The sequence below is a fragment of the Ostrinia nubilalis genome, chromosome 4 (assembly GCF_963855985.1).
Source record: "Ostrinia nubilalis chromosome 4, ilOstNubi1.1, whole genome shotgun sequence".
NCBI classification, from domain to species: domain Eukaryota; kingdom Metazoa; phylum Arthropoda; class Insecta; order Lepidoptera; family Crambidae; genus Ostrinia; species Ostrinia nubilalis.
In genome coordinates this window covers 3,553,419-3,566,704 of record NC_087091.1, presented here as the reverse complement: position 1 = coordinate 3,566,704, position 13,286 = coordinate 3,553,419, and the positions used below count along the sequence as shown (strand labels likewise).

General features: G+C 42.6%; 1 protein-coding gene across 3 annotated transcripts; it reads right to left on the bottom strand.

Annotated features, from left to right (window-relative positions):
- Positions 1-2,104: 2,104 nt before the first annotated feature.
- LOC135071429 (ras-responsive element-binding protein 1-like) lies at positions 2,105-12,146 on the bottom strand. 3 transcript variants are annotated; one of them, XM_063965217.1, is made up of 9 exons: positions 11,984-12,146; positions 11,308-11,629; positions 10,720-11,005; positions 6,459-6,814; positions 5,739-5,914; positions 5,193-5,321; positions 4,146-4,257; positions 3,060-3,200; positions 2,105-2,281 (listed from the first exon to the last, which is right to left on the bottom strand). In XM_063965217.1, exons 2-9 carry the CDS (start codon positions 11,597-11,599, stop codon positions 2,142-2,144), a joined length of 1,632 nt encoding a protein of 543 aa, XP_063821287.1. In that variant the 5' UTR covers positions 11,600-11,629; positions 11,984-12,146; the 3' UTR covers positions 2,105-2,141. The 3 variants fall into 3 exon arrangements, with proteins under 3 accessions (XP_063821287.1, XP_063821286.1, XP_063821288.1); XM_063965216.1 differs by lacking the exon at positions 11,984-12,146 and having other exon boundaries at positions 2,106-2,281; positions 11,308-11,805; XM_063965218.1 differs by lacking the exon at positions 11,984-12,146 and having other exon boundaries at positions 2,106-2,281; positions 3,060-3,146; positions 11,308-11,803.
- Positions 12,147-13,286: the final 1,140 nt, after the last annotated feature.

Genomic DNA, 13,286 nt, shown 5'->3' with positions numbered 1-13,286 from the left:
GGATACCTCCATGCTTCCCTTGGGCCAGAAGCTGGGTACTCCCATGCTTCCCTTGGGCCAGAAGCTGGGACCCCATTGCTTCCCTTGGGCCAGAAGCTGGGTACCCCACGCTCCCCTTGGGCCAGAAGCTGGGTACCCGACGCTTCCCTTGGGCCAGAATCTGGGTACCCGACGCTTCACTTGGGCCAGAAGCTGGGTACCCCACGCTTCCCTTGGGCCAGAAGCTGGGTACCTCACGCTTCCCTTGGGCCAGAAGCTGGGTACCCCACGCTTCCCTTGGGCCAGAAGCTGGCTACCCCATGCTTCTCTTGGGCCAGAAGCTGGGTACCCCCGTGCTTCCCTTGGGCCAGAAGCTGGGTACCCCCACGCTTCCCTTGGGCCAGAAGCTGGGTACCCCCACGCTTCCCTTGGGCCAGAAGCTGGGTACCCCCACGCTTCCCTTGGGCCAGAAGCTGGGTACCCCCACGCTTCCCTTGGGCCAGAAGCTGGGTACCCCCACGCTTCCCTTGGGCCAGAAGCTGGGTACCCCCACGCTTCCCTTGGGCCAGAAGCTGGGTACCTCCACGCTTCCCTTGGGCCAGAAGCTGGGTACCCCCACGCTTCTCTTGGGCCAAAAGCTGGGTACCCCATGTTTCCCTTGGGCCAGAAGCTGGGTACCCCATGCTTCCCTTGGGTCAGAAGCTGGGTACCCCATGCTTCCCTAGGGCCAAAAGCTGAGTGCACACCCTCCCGTGCCGCTAGCTTTTATTTTTTCGATTTGTATGCAAAGTTTTTATAGTCTCGTGACGTAACGATCAATGGCGAGCCCTTGTAGTTTGAAACCCTGGCTTAGATAATGTTTTTGATACGCTCTTACTGGCTAACCAACGTGGTTCACGTATGCAATTTTGAGAACCCCTGTCTTAGGCCCGTTTTCACCATCAATCCCTAATTTTTAAGTGACCCCTATTAAACAAAATTCCTATTATGCGTTACCATAAGGGTCATTTAAACATTAGGGATTGATGGTGAAAACGGGCATCAGTGACTTTATAGTAGGATAATGTTGGGCATCATCTATGTACTTTTTTTCTTTGAATGTTGTATTTTTTATTTTGTTATTCTCTTTTGTTTGTTTTTTTGTGTATTGTCTCATGTTTGTTAATAATTAATTATAGGCGAGTATTCCAGCTCTCTCCAAAGATGGTCACCGCAGAATAACAGCGTCATGTTCTGGGTTTTATTTACTACTCCAGAGCATGACCCATGCTGAGTGGTGGCCAATTTTGGTTCTAACTTGTACTTGCTTTTTGTTATCTGTTGTGTTATATTTTAAGTTGGAACCAAATAAATGTTTTTCTTTCTTTCCTATAGAAAGTAGCGCTCACCTGCCCCCCCTCCCCTGGCTCAGGACTCGCGCTTGACGTCGGAGGGCCCGGGCTCGTCGGCGCTGACGAGCTGGTCGTGCAGCGTGCGCAGGTGCCGAAGCAGGTTCCCCTATGCTTCTCTTGGGCCAGAAGCTGGGTACCCCTATGCTTCTCTTGGGCCAGAAGCTGGGTACCCCTATGCTTCTCTTGGGCCAGAAGCTGGATACCCCATGCTTCTCTTGGGCCAGAAGCTGGGTACCCCCGTGCTTCTCTTGGGCCAGAAGCTGGGTACATACCCTCGAGATTCTCTTGGGCCAGAAGCTGGATACCCCATGCTTCTCTTGGGCCAGAAGCTGGGTACCCCCGTGCTTCTCTTGGGCAAGCAGCTGGGTCCATGCTTCCCTTGGGCCAGAAGCTGGGTACCCCATGCTTCTCTTGGGCCAGAAGCTGTGTACCCCCGTGCTTCTCTTGGGCTCTCCAACGTGGTTCACGTATTCAATTTTGAGAACCTCTGTCTTATGGCCGTTTTCATCATCAATACCTAATTTTTAAGACAAAATTCCTGTTATGTATTACCATAAGGGTCACTTAAAAATTAGGGATTGATGGTGAAAACGGGCATCATTGCTTATACAGGGTGTTTGGTAAATGGGTATATGAGCCGACACTAGCCCATGTTAACATGGGCATATACAGGGTGTTAGGTAAATGGGTACATGGGCTAGTGTCGGCTCATATACCCATTTACCAAACACCCTGTATAAAGTAGCGCTCACCTGCCCCCCCTCCCCTGGCTCAGGACTCGCGCTTGACGTCGGAGGGCCCGGGCTCGTCGGCGCTGACGAGCTGGTCGTGCAGCGTGCGCAGGTGCCGAAGCAGGTTCGACTTCACGTTGAAGCCTTTGTTGCACAGCCCGCACACGAAGGGCCGCTCGCCTGGAATAGTTTTGGAGGTTGGTGATTGATGTTGGGCATAAAAATGCTGTAGTGTAAGTTTTGTTGAGTTTTCGATGTATTATTAGAAGAGTGGATTAAGGCCCAGAAAACACGGTGAAACGCAACTGCAACGAAACTGCAACTGCTAGTTACTTTTGAGTTGCATCTAAGTTTCTGCCATAGATTCCGTTGAAAGACCACACATGACGCGACCATTTCAAACCGGTCGCGTCAAAAGTAACTAGAAGTTGCAGTTTCGTTGCAATTGCGTTTCACCGTGTGTTCTGGGCCTTACTTCAAAATGGCTCTCATATTGAAACTTGACTCGCCCAATAACAGGTTTGCCTGATTGTAGTTTCAAGGGCCATGTCCCTGATGCAAAAAGAGGGGTGTTAAAAGTTTGACATGTCTATAACATGTGGCATAGCCTGAATAGCCCGTGTTTTGTTTCAGTTTATGATGATTTTTGTTAAAGTTAACTTTTCAACTCTTTTCTGGTTGAGGTGAAGATGCGATTTCCACAAGTGTTGCGGATTTTTAACTAAGGCTGAGTTGCAACTAACTTTAATGGTAACTATTATTATTACTATTTTCTACTATTGTTGTTGTCAAATAAAGATTTTTCTTTCTTTCTTTCTATTACGATAACCGGTGCTTAAAATTGACAGATTTTTGACGTTTTTTAAAGTTAAAGTAAGATGGTGCAACCCAACCTAAGTTTTTGAACTATTCATGATCACGAATCTGTTTTTGTGTTTTCAGTCACGACGGTACTAACCTGTGTGCGTGCGCATATGAATGAGCATGGAGGCGTTGGAGGGAAAGGTCTTCTTGCAGTGCGAGCAAGTCTTGTTTTGCGCGCCGTCTGTGAAACGATTGTGACGTTTTGGTGGGGCACTGTTGTTTGAAAGGGCCAATTCTAGACAAGACCGACATCAAATCACTTTAGAACAGAATCATAATTTATAAAGACAATCACAAGGTAAGAATGCTTTGTTTTAGATAACCAATAACAATTTTGTGCAAATTTCGAAATAACAAAGCATTCTAGAATTTTTTCAACATAACTGAAGTGATTATCATGAGTGTAGCGGGTGTAATAAATAAAAGGTGACACGCAAGCTTAAAATAAAATATACATCGGAATGCGGTAAGTTTGTGACTTGATGTTCGTCTGTCTAGAATTAGCCACATACATAACAATCAGGTTTCAGCTATGTTAGTAAACATTAGGACTTAGTTAGGAAAGTTAGGTAAGAAATTAGCAGTTAATTATAATTAGTTAAGGTTATTCTATCTAAGAAGGCAGATTATAGAAAAGGAGGTTAAGTACTAATATTAAATTAGAAAATAGGTAAAGATGTAAAATTTCAATACAATTTTGTCATTTCAACCAACAGTTCTCATCTCCCATTAAGACAGGTGGGACTTGAACCCACGAACTTTCGCTTGCTCTATTAATACATGTAATTACTAAGGGTATGGTCTCCAATAAACGCCGTAGGCCGCGTCACAACAATCCTTTACTATACACCAATGTACGTTAATTTATACCCGATGTACGTAATTATATCAATATACGTTATATTCAGGTATATTATTGTTGTTGTCCACTTATAAGTAATGTCCACTTTATAAGTTAAGTCGCAATTACACCTTTAAAGAAATCACATGTTTTACTGTTCCAACCTTCTGACGTACGTTTTGTGGTAGACATGTACTGCTGTGGTCTGTTTCAGACGTTGTCGGTGTATGGACCAATAAGAACGTTTGACGCTGACCGTCGTACGACGCGTATAGCGTTTAATAAGAGACCGTAACCTATTAAAGTACAATCAGAAGTAAAACTGCAGTATGTACTAACCTGATTCAGTGTGCGTGCTCTGGATATGTCGCACCCACTCGCCGGGGTTGGGGAAGTGCTTCTGGCAGAGGTCACAGCGAAGTAATGCCATTGTCTCTTCGGTGTCGTCGCTCTGGAAGATTAGAAGAAGTAAGCTACTAGTCTTGAGTGTTTGTGTTTTGGAAACATTAGTAGGTTAGACTTGGTTACAAATGTATTGTAATTTTTGGGACTTAGTAGAAACTATGAAACAAAAATGCTGATTTTCGCAATAAGCGTAACGACGAATGAACGGCTTTGTCTTCTTGATCTGGGAAGAGCTGCTCAACCGAAAAAGAACTGTCGGAGAAGAATTGTCTACTTGGAGAAAAGCTATCAATTAGGACTGTTCATTACTGTTCAATAGACAGCAACTGTTTAATTGAGCAGGAGCTGTTAACTGGATAGGAGCTCTCAGAGACTAGCTGTTCAATCCTGTAGCTGTTGCTGAGAGCTGCCAGAAAGGCGCTGTTCAACTTGACAGAAGGTGCACAATATTAAGACAGGAGTTTTTTTCAATCCTGCAGGAGCTGTTTATGAGGTGTAGAGTAAGACAGAGAGCTATGGGATCGAAGAGTTGTTGCATACTTCTTCTTGTCGCGTCGACTACAAACCTATACAGTGTCAGCCCAAAACTCCGCTACAAGTGTGGCGTTGTCAGTAGCCTTTATTAAGGCTGGGTTGCACCATCTTACTTTAACTTTGACAAACTACAAAAATCTGTCTAACTCCATACAACAAGCACCGGTTATCGTTATAGTTACGGTCAAAGTTAGGTGGTGCAACTCAGCCTAAATTTTCTTCTAATGAGGGCTATCGTTTTAGCGCTCACCAGTTGGCGCCACTGTAGAGTAAGGTCCTGTCACTTGCTTGTGGCGCCAACTTGTGAGCGCTAAAGTGGTAGGAGGACTATCGCATTTGCACTCATCAAGATGGCGCCACTGTAGAGTAAGGTCCTGTCAATCGCCAGGGGTGCCAACTGTTAAGTATAAAAACGATAGCCCTCATTAAATAATATAGCATACTGACCGGCGAGCGGTGCTTGCGCTTGCGCGAGTGCGGCTCGCTGGAGCGCGCGTGCGCCTGCACGTGGCGCACCCACGCGGCCGGCACCGTGAACACCTCCGCACACAGCTCGCACGCCAGCGGGCTGTAGATCTGCAAGCACATTGTTTTAACGCACTCGTATAACGCTCACTTAGGTCGAAATAAAAATTACTTCGTTTTGGGAACACTCATTATCATCGGGTAATTTAGTCTCTATTAGAAGCAAATAGATGACTTGGCCTACACTGCCCATGCTGGTTGAATGGGCTTGGTTTGGCCTGATGTTCGCGTATTTTTTTCCTTAGTCGCCTCTTACGACATCCTTTGGAAAAGGTGGTCAATTTCGACTCTGCTGAACTTTGCAAAAATACCTACCATTGTAAGGAATGTAGGCAGATGCCTGTCAGTATTCCTAAAACATTACGGTTTTCAAGACACAAATTGCAGTCAAGAGCAAGTAATAAATCCATCTACCACCTTAATAAGAACCCTGGAAAGGGCCTATGTACTATTTGAATTTGAACTTACCAAGCTCTCTTCCTCAATGTCCATTTCCTCAACGGGTTCAGTCTTGACGCTCATCTCGGCCTGGAACATCTCGGCGATGGAGCGCTCTTCCTCCTCTATGCTGCTGGCGTCCCAGTCTGGCTCGTCTTTGATTTGCACTTCGGTTGTTGTTTCTATGGTGCTTTGAGATGATTTTTCTGCAGAAAATAATATTTTTGCATGTAATCTACATTTATATGCTGATAAAACTAAAGATTTAAAGTTCAGGACCGAAACAAAGGTTTTTCTGTGAATATATAATATTTTTTAGCTACTTGGCTCAAAGTTTGAATGGAAGAGAATGCCATAATATGGCATTAGGTTCGCTTTTTCTACTATGATATTGTGTGCATTAAAGCTTCAAATAAGTACAGACACACAAATAACAATAATTACTTAAAAACTTTCAAAAACTAAATGATATTCTACAAGGTGTTAGGTAAATGGGGTATATGAGCCGACACTAGCCCATGTTAACATGGGCATATAAATGGTATGGTGAAGTCAGAAATTTGATATCATCATTTTATTTTTTTAAATATTCATACAAAATAAATTTTATAAAATCCGATTTTAATGAAAAATAAAATAATTAAAATGAAGATATCAATTTTCTGACTTCACCATACCATTTATATAACCATGTTAACATGGGCTAGTGTCGGCTCATATACCCATTTACCTAACACTCTGTATACTCACTTGACGATACCGAAACATTGTCCTGAGCGTCCTCCTCCTTGGCTTCCTCGTTGTCCGTATTGCTTGCAGTCTTTTGTTTCTTCCCATATTTCCGTTCCGCTACATGCCTTCTCAATATCCTCGGCGGAGGCGCTTCATCGGGGGAGTCATCGGCTATAGTTGTGGTCGCTACAGTCATAGTAGCTGGTGTGGTGGTAGCAGTGACAGTGGTCAGTGTGGACACGTCAGACGATGACGTAGGCGCCGGGGCCACGAGTATGGTCTGGCCTTTGGGTCCGCCGGGACGTAACGTCGCTTGGGTGCCGCCTTCGGTTGTTTTGATAAACACCAGCTTAGGCGGGCCGATGAACATGGGCCTGTGTGAAATTTTTTTTCTGAATGAGCAAATTTAAATCAATACGAATTCGAGTGAATGACTGAATGAGCAAAAACACATGAACAAAAAAAAAATTTTAACATCAGATAGATTACTAAAATCTCTTCCCCAACTTCCTCAAATAAATATTAAATGGTAAGTCAAAGTCAAAATTACTTTATTTGTTTAGACCAATAAATAGCTTACAAATCGTCATTTTGCTCTTAAGTAAATCAAACAGGAATCAAAAATATTAATTTCTTGACTGTTATATTTAATGTTATTATTTTTAATTGAGATCCAACTTGCCAGCGACAACATAACCTCAGACCACGAAGAATGGTACCACAAACAATAAAGCCATTTTTGATGTAAAATACTTGAATAACATGAAGATTACCTTTGAAGCCCCATATAAGAAAAAGGAAATTATTCAATGCAAGAGATGTCAGAGATATGGGCACTCCAAGAACCAATGTTTTAGGCCCTATCGCTGTGTCAAATGCGGCAGTGCTCATCCCACAACAACATGTACTAAAAAACCAGACACGGAGGCTACTTGCGCGAACTGTGACGAAAAACACCCCGCTAGTTACAAAGGATGCAAAGTGTACAAACAGTATAGAGAGAGAATACTTAAATTAGACTCTAAGTCAAAAGAAAAACCAATGCCCAAAAACATAGAGATCAAAAACCCGGATCCCCACCCGGTTTCTAATCCTAACCGTACAAGTAATCGAAACTTAATTAAGACTTATTCAGAAGCAACGAAAACCAAAAAACAACACACTCAACAAGATAAACAGAATGATTTGGGAGACCCTACTGACTTAATGGACATAATGTTTGAAAAACTTCAACATTCAATGATGACAATGATGGAAAAAATCATGGACAAAATGATGGACCGCATGGTCCAGCTATTCAGCAGCCTAGTTAAAAAATGACCCGAAACCTCCAAGTAGTAACTTGGAACGCCAACGGCTTGACGGAACGACGTCAAGAATTAGAAACGTTTCTCAGAACAGAGATGATTGATATAGCACTAATCTCTGAAACAAGATTCACACCGAAGACACACATAGACTTTAATAATTATACAGTGTACACAACCAATCACCCAACTGGGAACAGCCATGGAGGAACAGCCGTAATTGTTAAAAGCAACATTAAACACTTCCCTATAGAGGAATACCGAACGGAAAAAATACAAGCAACATCTATTAAACTTGCAGACAACAAACTAGAAACGGTATTCTCCGCTGTGTATTGTCCTCCAAAACATACAATATCTGCCAACGACTTTAAGGAATACTTTTCTACACTTGGTAACAGATTCATATGTGCTGGCGACTGGAACTCTAAACATTTGAATTGGGGATCTAGGCTGACCAATACTAGAGGAAGACAACTTTGTAAAGCCACAGAAGAGATGAAGTTGGAATGTTTTTCTGGCGGTGAACCTACCTATTGGCCTACCGACAGACAAAGAATCCCAGACCTATTGGACTTTTTTATAGTTAAAAACATAGATAGTAACTACTTAAACATAGAACCAAGAATGGATCTCACATCTGACCACACACCCGTCATACTGAATGTTGCTACAACAGTTAACCTGGTGGCTCCGCCCCTAAGAATATACAACTTGAACACTACAGACTGGACAAGCTACAGAAATATAATCACGACAGAGACAGAACTAAAGACCAAAATTAACACAATAGAAGAACTAGAAAGACAGCTGGAGCAATTTAATATAACTGTCCACAATGCTGCCAATTCTGCAACTCCAAAAGGGACAGGTAAAGGACAACCTCTAAAACATAACTCGTATCCAAAGGATATTAAAGAGAAAATACAAGAACGTCGTCGTTTGAGAAAAGTCTGGCATACTACAGGATATCCAAGTGATAAAGCTGCATTCAATCGTTTCTCAAATGAACTCAAGGCCCTTATCAGCACCCTAGAAAATGATAATATTCAGCGCTACCTCTCAAATCTAACTCCAACGAGAGACACAAACTACTCGCTGTGGAAGGCTACTAAGAATCTAAAGCGCCCGAAAATCCATAAATCACCTATCAATGATGGAAAAGGACGATGGGCTAGATCTGATAAAGAAAAGGCAACAATCTTTGCGGAACATCTGAAAGCAGTTTTCCAACCACTCCCTGAAAGCAATCCCGAACATAATAGGGAAATCAAGGAATACCTCGAATCAGCGAATCAAATGTGTCTTCCATTAAAAAGTACCAGCCCAAAAGAAATTGTAAAAGAAATAAGGAACCTCAAGGAAGGCAAAGCACCCGGCTATGACCTTATTGATGCCACATTACTTAAAAACCTGCCTCATAAAGGTGTAATGAAATTGGTTAACATCTTTAATGCCAGCTTAAGACTTGAACATTTCCCTGGGCAATGGAAAATTGCACATGTAGTCATGGTACCGAAACCCGGTAAAGCCCCACACGAAGCTGCCTCATACAGACCCATCAGCCTGCTACCGGTTATCGGCAAACTGTTTGAGAGAATATTGCTTAACAGGATGAAAGAACACCTAAGTACAGTATTACCAAACCACCAACTTGGATTCCGAGAAAAACACGGGACGATCGAACAGGTACACCGTATAGTTGACACCATTAGCAGATGCCTAGAAAACAAATTATATTGCTCTGCAGTCTTCTTAGATATCAGCCAAGCGTTTGATAAGGTGTGGCATGACGGCCTCCTGTTCAAGCTAAAGAAGCATCTCCCGCATTGCTTGTTCCGGATACTTAAATCCTACTTAGATAAAAGATGCTTCCAAGTGAAGTACAGCGATGATCTCTCAGAAGCACACGAAATAAAATCAGGTGTCCCTCAGGGCAGTATCTTGGGCCCTGTACTGTACCTCATCTTCACAGCAGATATCCCAACAACTGATTACACCACGACTGCGACATATGCTGATGATACGGCGCTACTGTCAGCTCATAGCAACCCAGAAACAGCATCATCACAGTTGCAGAGACACTTGACAGAGGTTGAGAAGTGGCTGCAGCGTTGGAGAATAAGAGCCAATGAGAGCAAATCGGTACATGTAACATTCACACTCAGGAAAGAAACATGTCCACCAGTAACGCTAAACTGCAAAGTTATCCCTCAAGACAATAACGCAAAATACTTGGGCATGCACCTAGACAGGAAACTTACGTGGCAGAAACATATTTGGACGAAGCGCAAACAACTGGATGGAAGGCTGCGGTCACTGAACTGGTTAATGGGACGCCAATCACAATTAAGTCCTAGCAGCAAGATGCTAGTGTACAAAACTACCATAAAACCGATCTGGACTTACGGTATACAACTGTGGGGAACGGCCAGCAACAGTAATATAGATATCCTGGAGAGATTCCAGACCAAAGCTCTGCGAATAATGTTTGGCATTCCACATTGTATAAGTAATAGATACATATACCTCGACCTCGGCCTAAAAACAGTTCGGCAGGAAATAGCCCAAAACAGCCTGAAATACCAGGAGAAGCTGACCGCCCATGTTAACAAATTAGCGCACGCTCTGAGTGGGGAAGGCGCTCTTCAACACACCCGGCTAAAGAGAAATGACATACCGAGCCTACATAAAAGATTTACCACCTGACATCAAGAGAGTCGTGTGAAATGAATTTTCATACAAGTATGGCTCTCGAGGAAAACATAATCTGAGGAATCAACCAAAGAAGTGGCTTATTGTTGAAAAAACAGATTGCCATGAAGCAGAATCATCAAAAAAAAAAAAAAAAAAAAAAAATTTTTAATGGTTCAATGAAGTTCCTGTAAATGCTGTGTGGACCAACATTAAACAACCTAACAATAAACAACTGGAAACTGAATTTATAATAATTGAATAGTCATTAAACTTACCTAGTACCACCCTGATTCTGTAGAGGAGTGAAGGTCTTGAGCAGCTTGTCATCCCTCTTCACCGTAATCTTCGGCTGCAACTCGTCTGCTTTCTTAGCGACTGCTGGTTTATTCGCAGAGGCCGTGCTGGTCGGAGTGGCCGTCCTCTCAGCGGGGGCTGTGGTCCTCTCCGCAGGGGTGGAGTCCCCGCCTGCCTCGTCCGTCTGCCTCCATAGGCCTCGGATCTTTAGTACCTCGCCTGCTTTAAGTACAGTGTCTAAGACTTCATTTGACACGGTTGTTTCACCTGGAATAACAAAGAAATACATGATTTAATTAATTATTTAGGCAAATCTATTATTTTTAATGACTATAAAGTACCATAAAGTGGGCGTGATCCTCATTAATGAGGGACTGAGGAAGAATAAGAATAAAGTACCTACTTGACCTAAAACTGTATCAGCAATTTGGAATTGTCTGTTCATTCATAAAGATGAGATGTTTTGTTAGTTTTTCAAGTTTAAACAAACAATTTTAAAAGACAGTAAGTAACGCAATAATGGCAATTGTAACACATTAGTTTCTAATTAGAAATCTTAAAACACTGACCTTTATACATGTATTCCACGAGAATCTTCAGCGCCTTCGTGGATATCTCTGAAGGGAGCACCACGTACAGCATGCCGCCCATCCGGGTCACGGCGCGCTGGCCCTCGAACAGCGAGCTCAAATACACACTGCACGAGCTCAGGATGAACTTGTGCGCCGGGATTTGAGACCCATCCATGGTGCACAGCACCACATCCGTAAACCGCTCCGAGCGCAGCAAAGACGCCACGGAGCCGTTCAGGTGCGAGCTGTGCGAGTGCCATTTCAACTGGTACGTGTCCGTCGACGTCATTCTTCCCGCATCATCGTTCACCACTCATTTCTAAATCAAAAACAAACTTTATAACCTCCATCTTCAAACACCGACATGTTTACAAAAGAAGCGTCACTGATTCACCACTTTCTCACTTCACGAAATCACTAATGCTCTATCTCTTTCTAATTGGTTAAAATTTCTAAAGTTAGAGCGAGTCCGCATACTCACAAAATGTCCGCGACATACGAGTGAGAACAAATGGTATGAATGAAAAAAAAATACGGAAATAGAAAATTATTTCGGAATAAAGGAAACGGAAATAGTATTGAAATTGGTACAATAAATGCACAATGCAACAGGAAATTAACGATTGAAATACTTTTAAGTTGAAAAATGAATTAAATAATAAAAAAACATTACCTTGAAAAAGCGCGACTTATAAAATGCGATAAAAATGTTTTCCGTGATCTTCCCATACTTTCAAATGGTCATTATTTATCAAATTACTAAGCAAATAAACTATAGAAGTAATACGCGCAACCACCGCGTGCGACCCTCCAGCCGGGTGTGCGGCGGCTGCGGCTGCGAAAATCGATGGAATTCGTATTGATTTAACTCGAAAAGCGGGGTTGCGCGTTTATCAGATCGATCCACGCCGGAGAGCGTCGGCTCGCGGCGCGCGTGCGTCGAGGGGCGCTCGGCCCGGCGGCGCCCGCCCTGCACCAAACGCCACCCTGTTCACGCGCAAATACCGAGAGCCCGTCTCACAAAGCTAGCTCTATACATACCTACTTCGTAGGCTAGGTACATGACGAGCGTAGGCAGCAGCAGGCAGCATTTCAATGACACAATAAATAAGTAGTTTTATTAGCTTTTAAAACCACGCCTACGCAGCTTTGTAGCCTCATTTTTGTATAAATAATTTAAAATACCTATTTTACCTAGATTACCTAGTCGGGCTAATTTTGTAACCCTAAGTAGTTAATTAGGTAATAATTATTACAATCCAATTCTGTGATTTCAATCATCATAGGTAATATTCATCATCGACAACATCTGCTACTTTGTAATTAATTAATTCATGACTTGCAACGGAATTGAACCCCGAACTCTCCGCAAGGAACCAAATACGCACTGCACCTAAGGACTGAGTGTGTTATTTTGTTAATTAAAGTTGTTTTACGTAAGTACCTACGATTCAGGAAATAATGAAATGATGGTTTGTTAATGACTTGAAACATACATGTTTCATAATAATTTCAGTTTCATAATCTTCTTCTTTTCGTGTCGACAACAAACCTACACAGTGTCAGCCCAAACGATGACAAACCGAAGTTTCATAATTACAAACAGTTAAAAACAGACTAATTTATACAGAATGTTTAAAATAAATTTTCTGGGTTTTCCTTTTCGCATACCTACTCTACCATGACTTGACCCTACCCTTGTTAAACTATTTACGTTATTTATATGATAAAAACTTCGCATTACTTAATTGAAACTACAGATTTTGATTAGAGTAACTGTACCTCATCATAACATCCCTTTTTATACGAGGGAGGCGTAATCAAAGTGCGTGGGCGGCTATACCTACCTAGAGTTGTGTCGCGGTATCGATTTGCAACCTTGCAATGGGTTTCTTAAGGTGTATTTAATTGATTTGTTAACCAGCCTGCACCTTGGATTTAATGTAGTCAAGTTCAAATTAGCATCCCATCATCTA

What these genes read in the sequence shown, in the direction of transcription:
- LOC135071429 (XM_063965217.1), bottom strand. Translation starts at nt 11,599, where the DNA reads ATGACGTCGACGGACACGTACCAGTTGAAATGGCACTCGCACAGCTCG. An exon ending in CAGAATCAGGGTGGTACTAG is followed by an intron (nt 6,815 to 10,719) that starts GTAAGTTTAATG and finishes AATTTCACACAG; the next exon opens with GCCCATGTTCATCGGCCCGC. An exon ending in ACATTGAGGAAGAGAGCTTG is followed by an intron (nt 5,322 to 5,738) that starts GTAAGTTCAAAT and finishes ATGTGCTTGCAG; the next exon opens with ATCTACAGCCCGCTGGCGTG.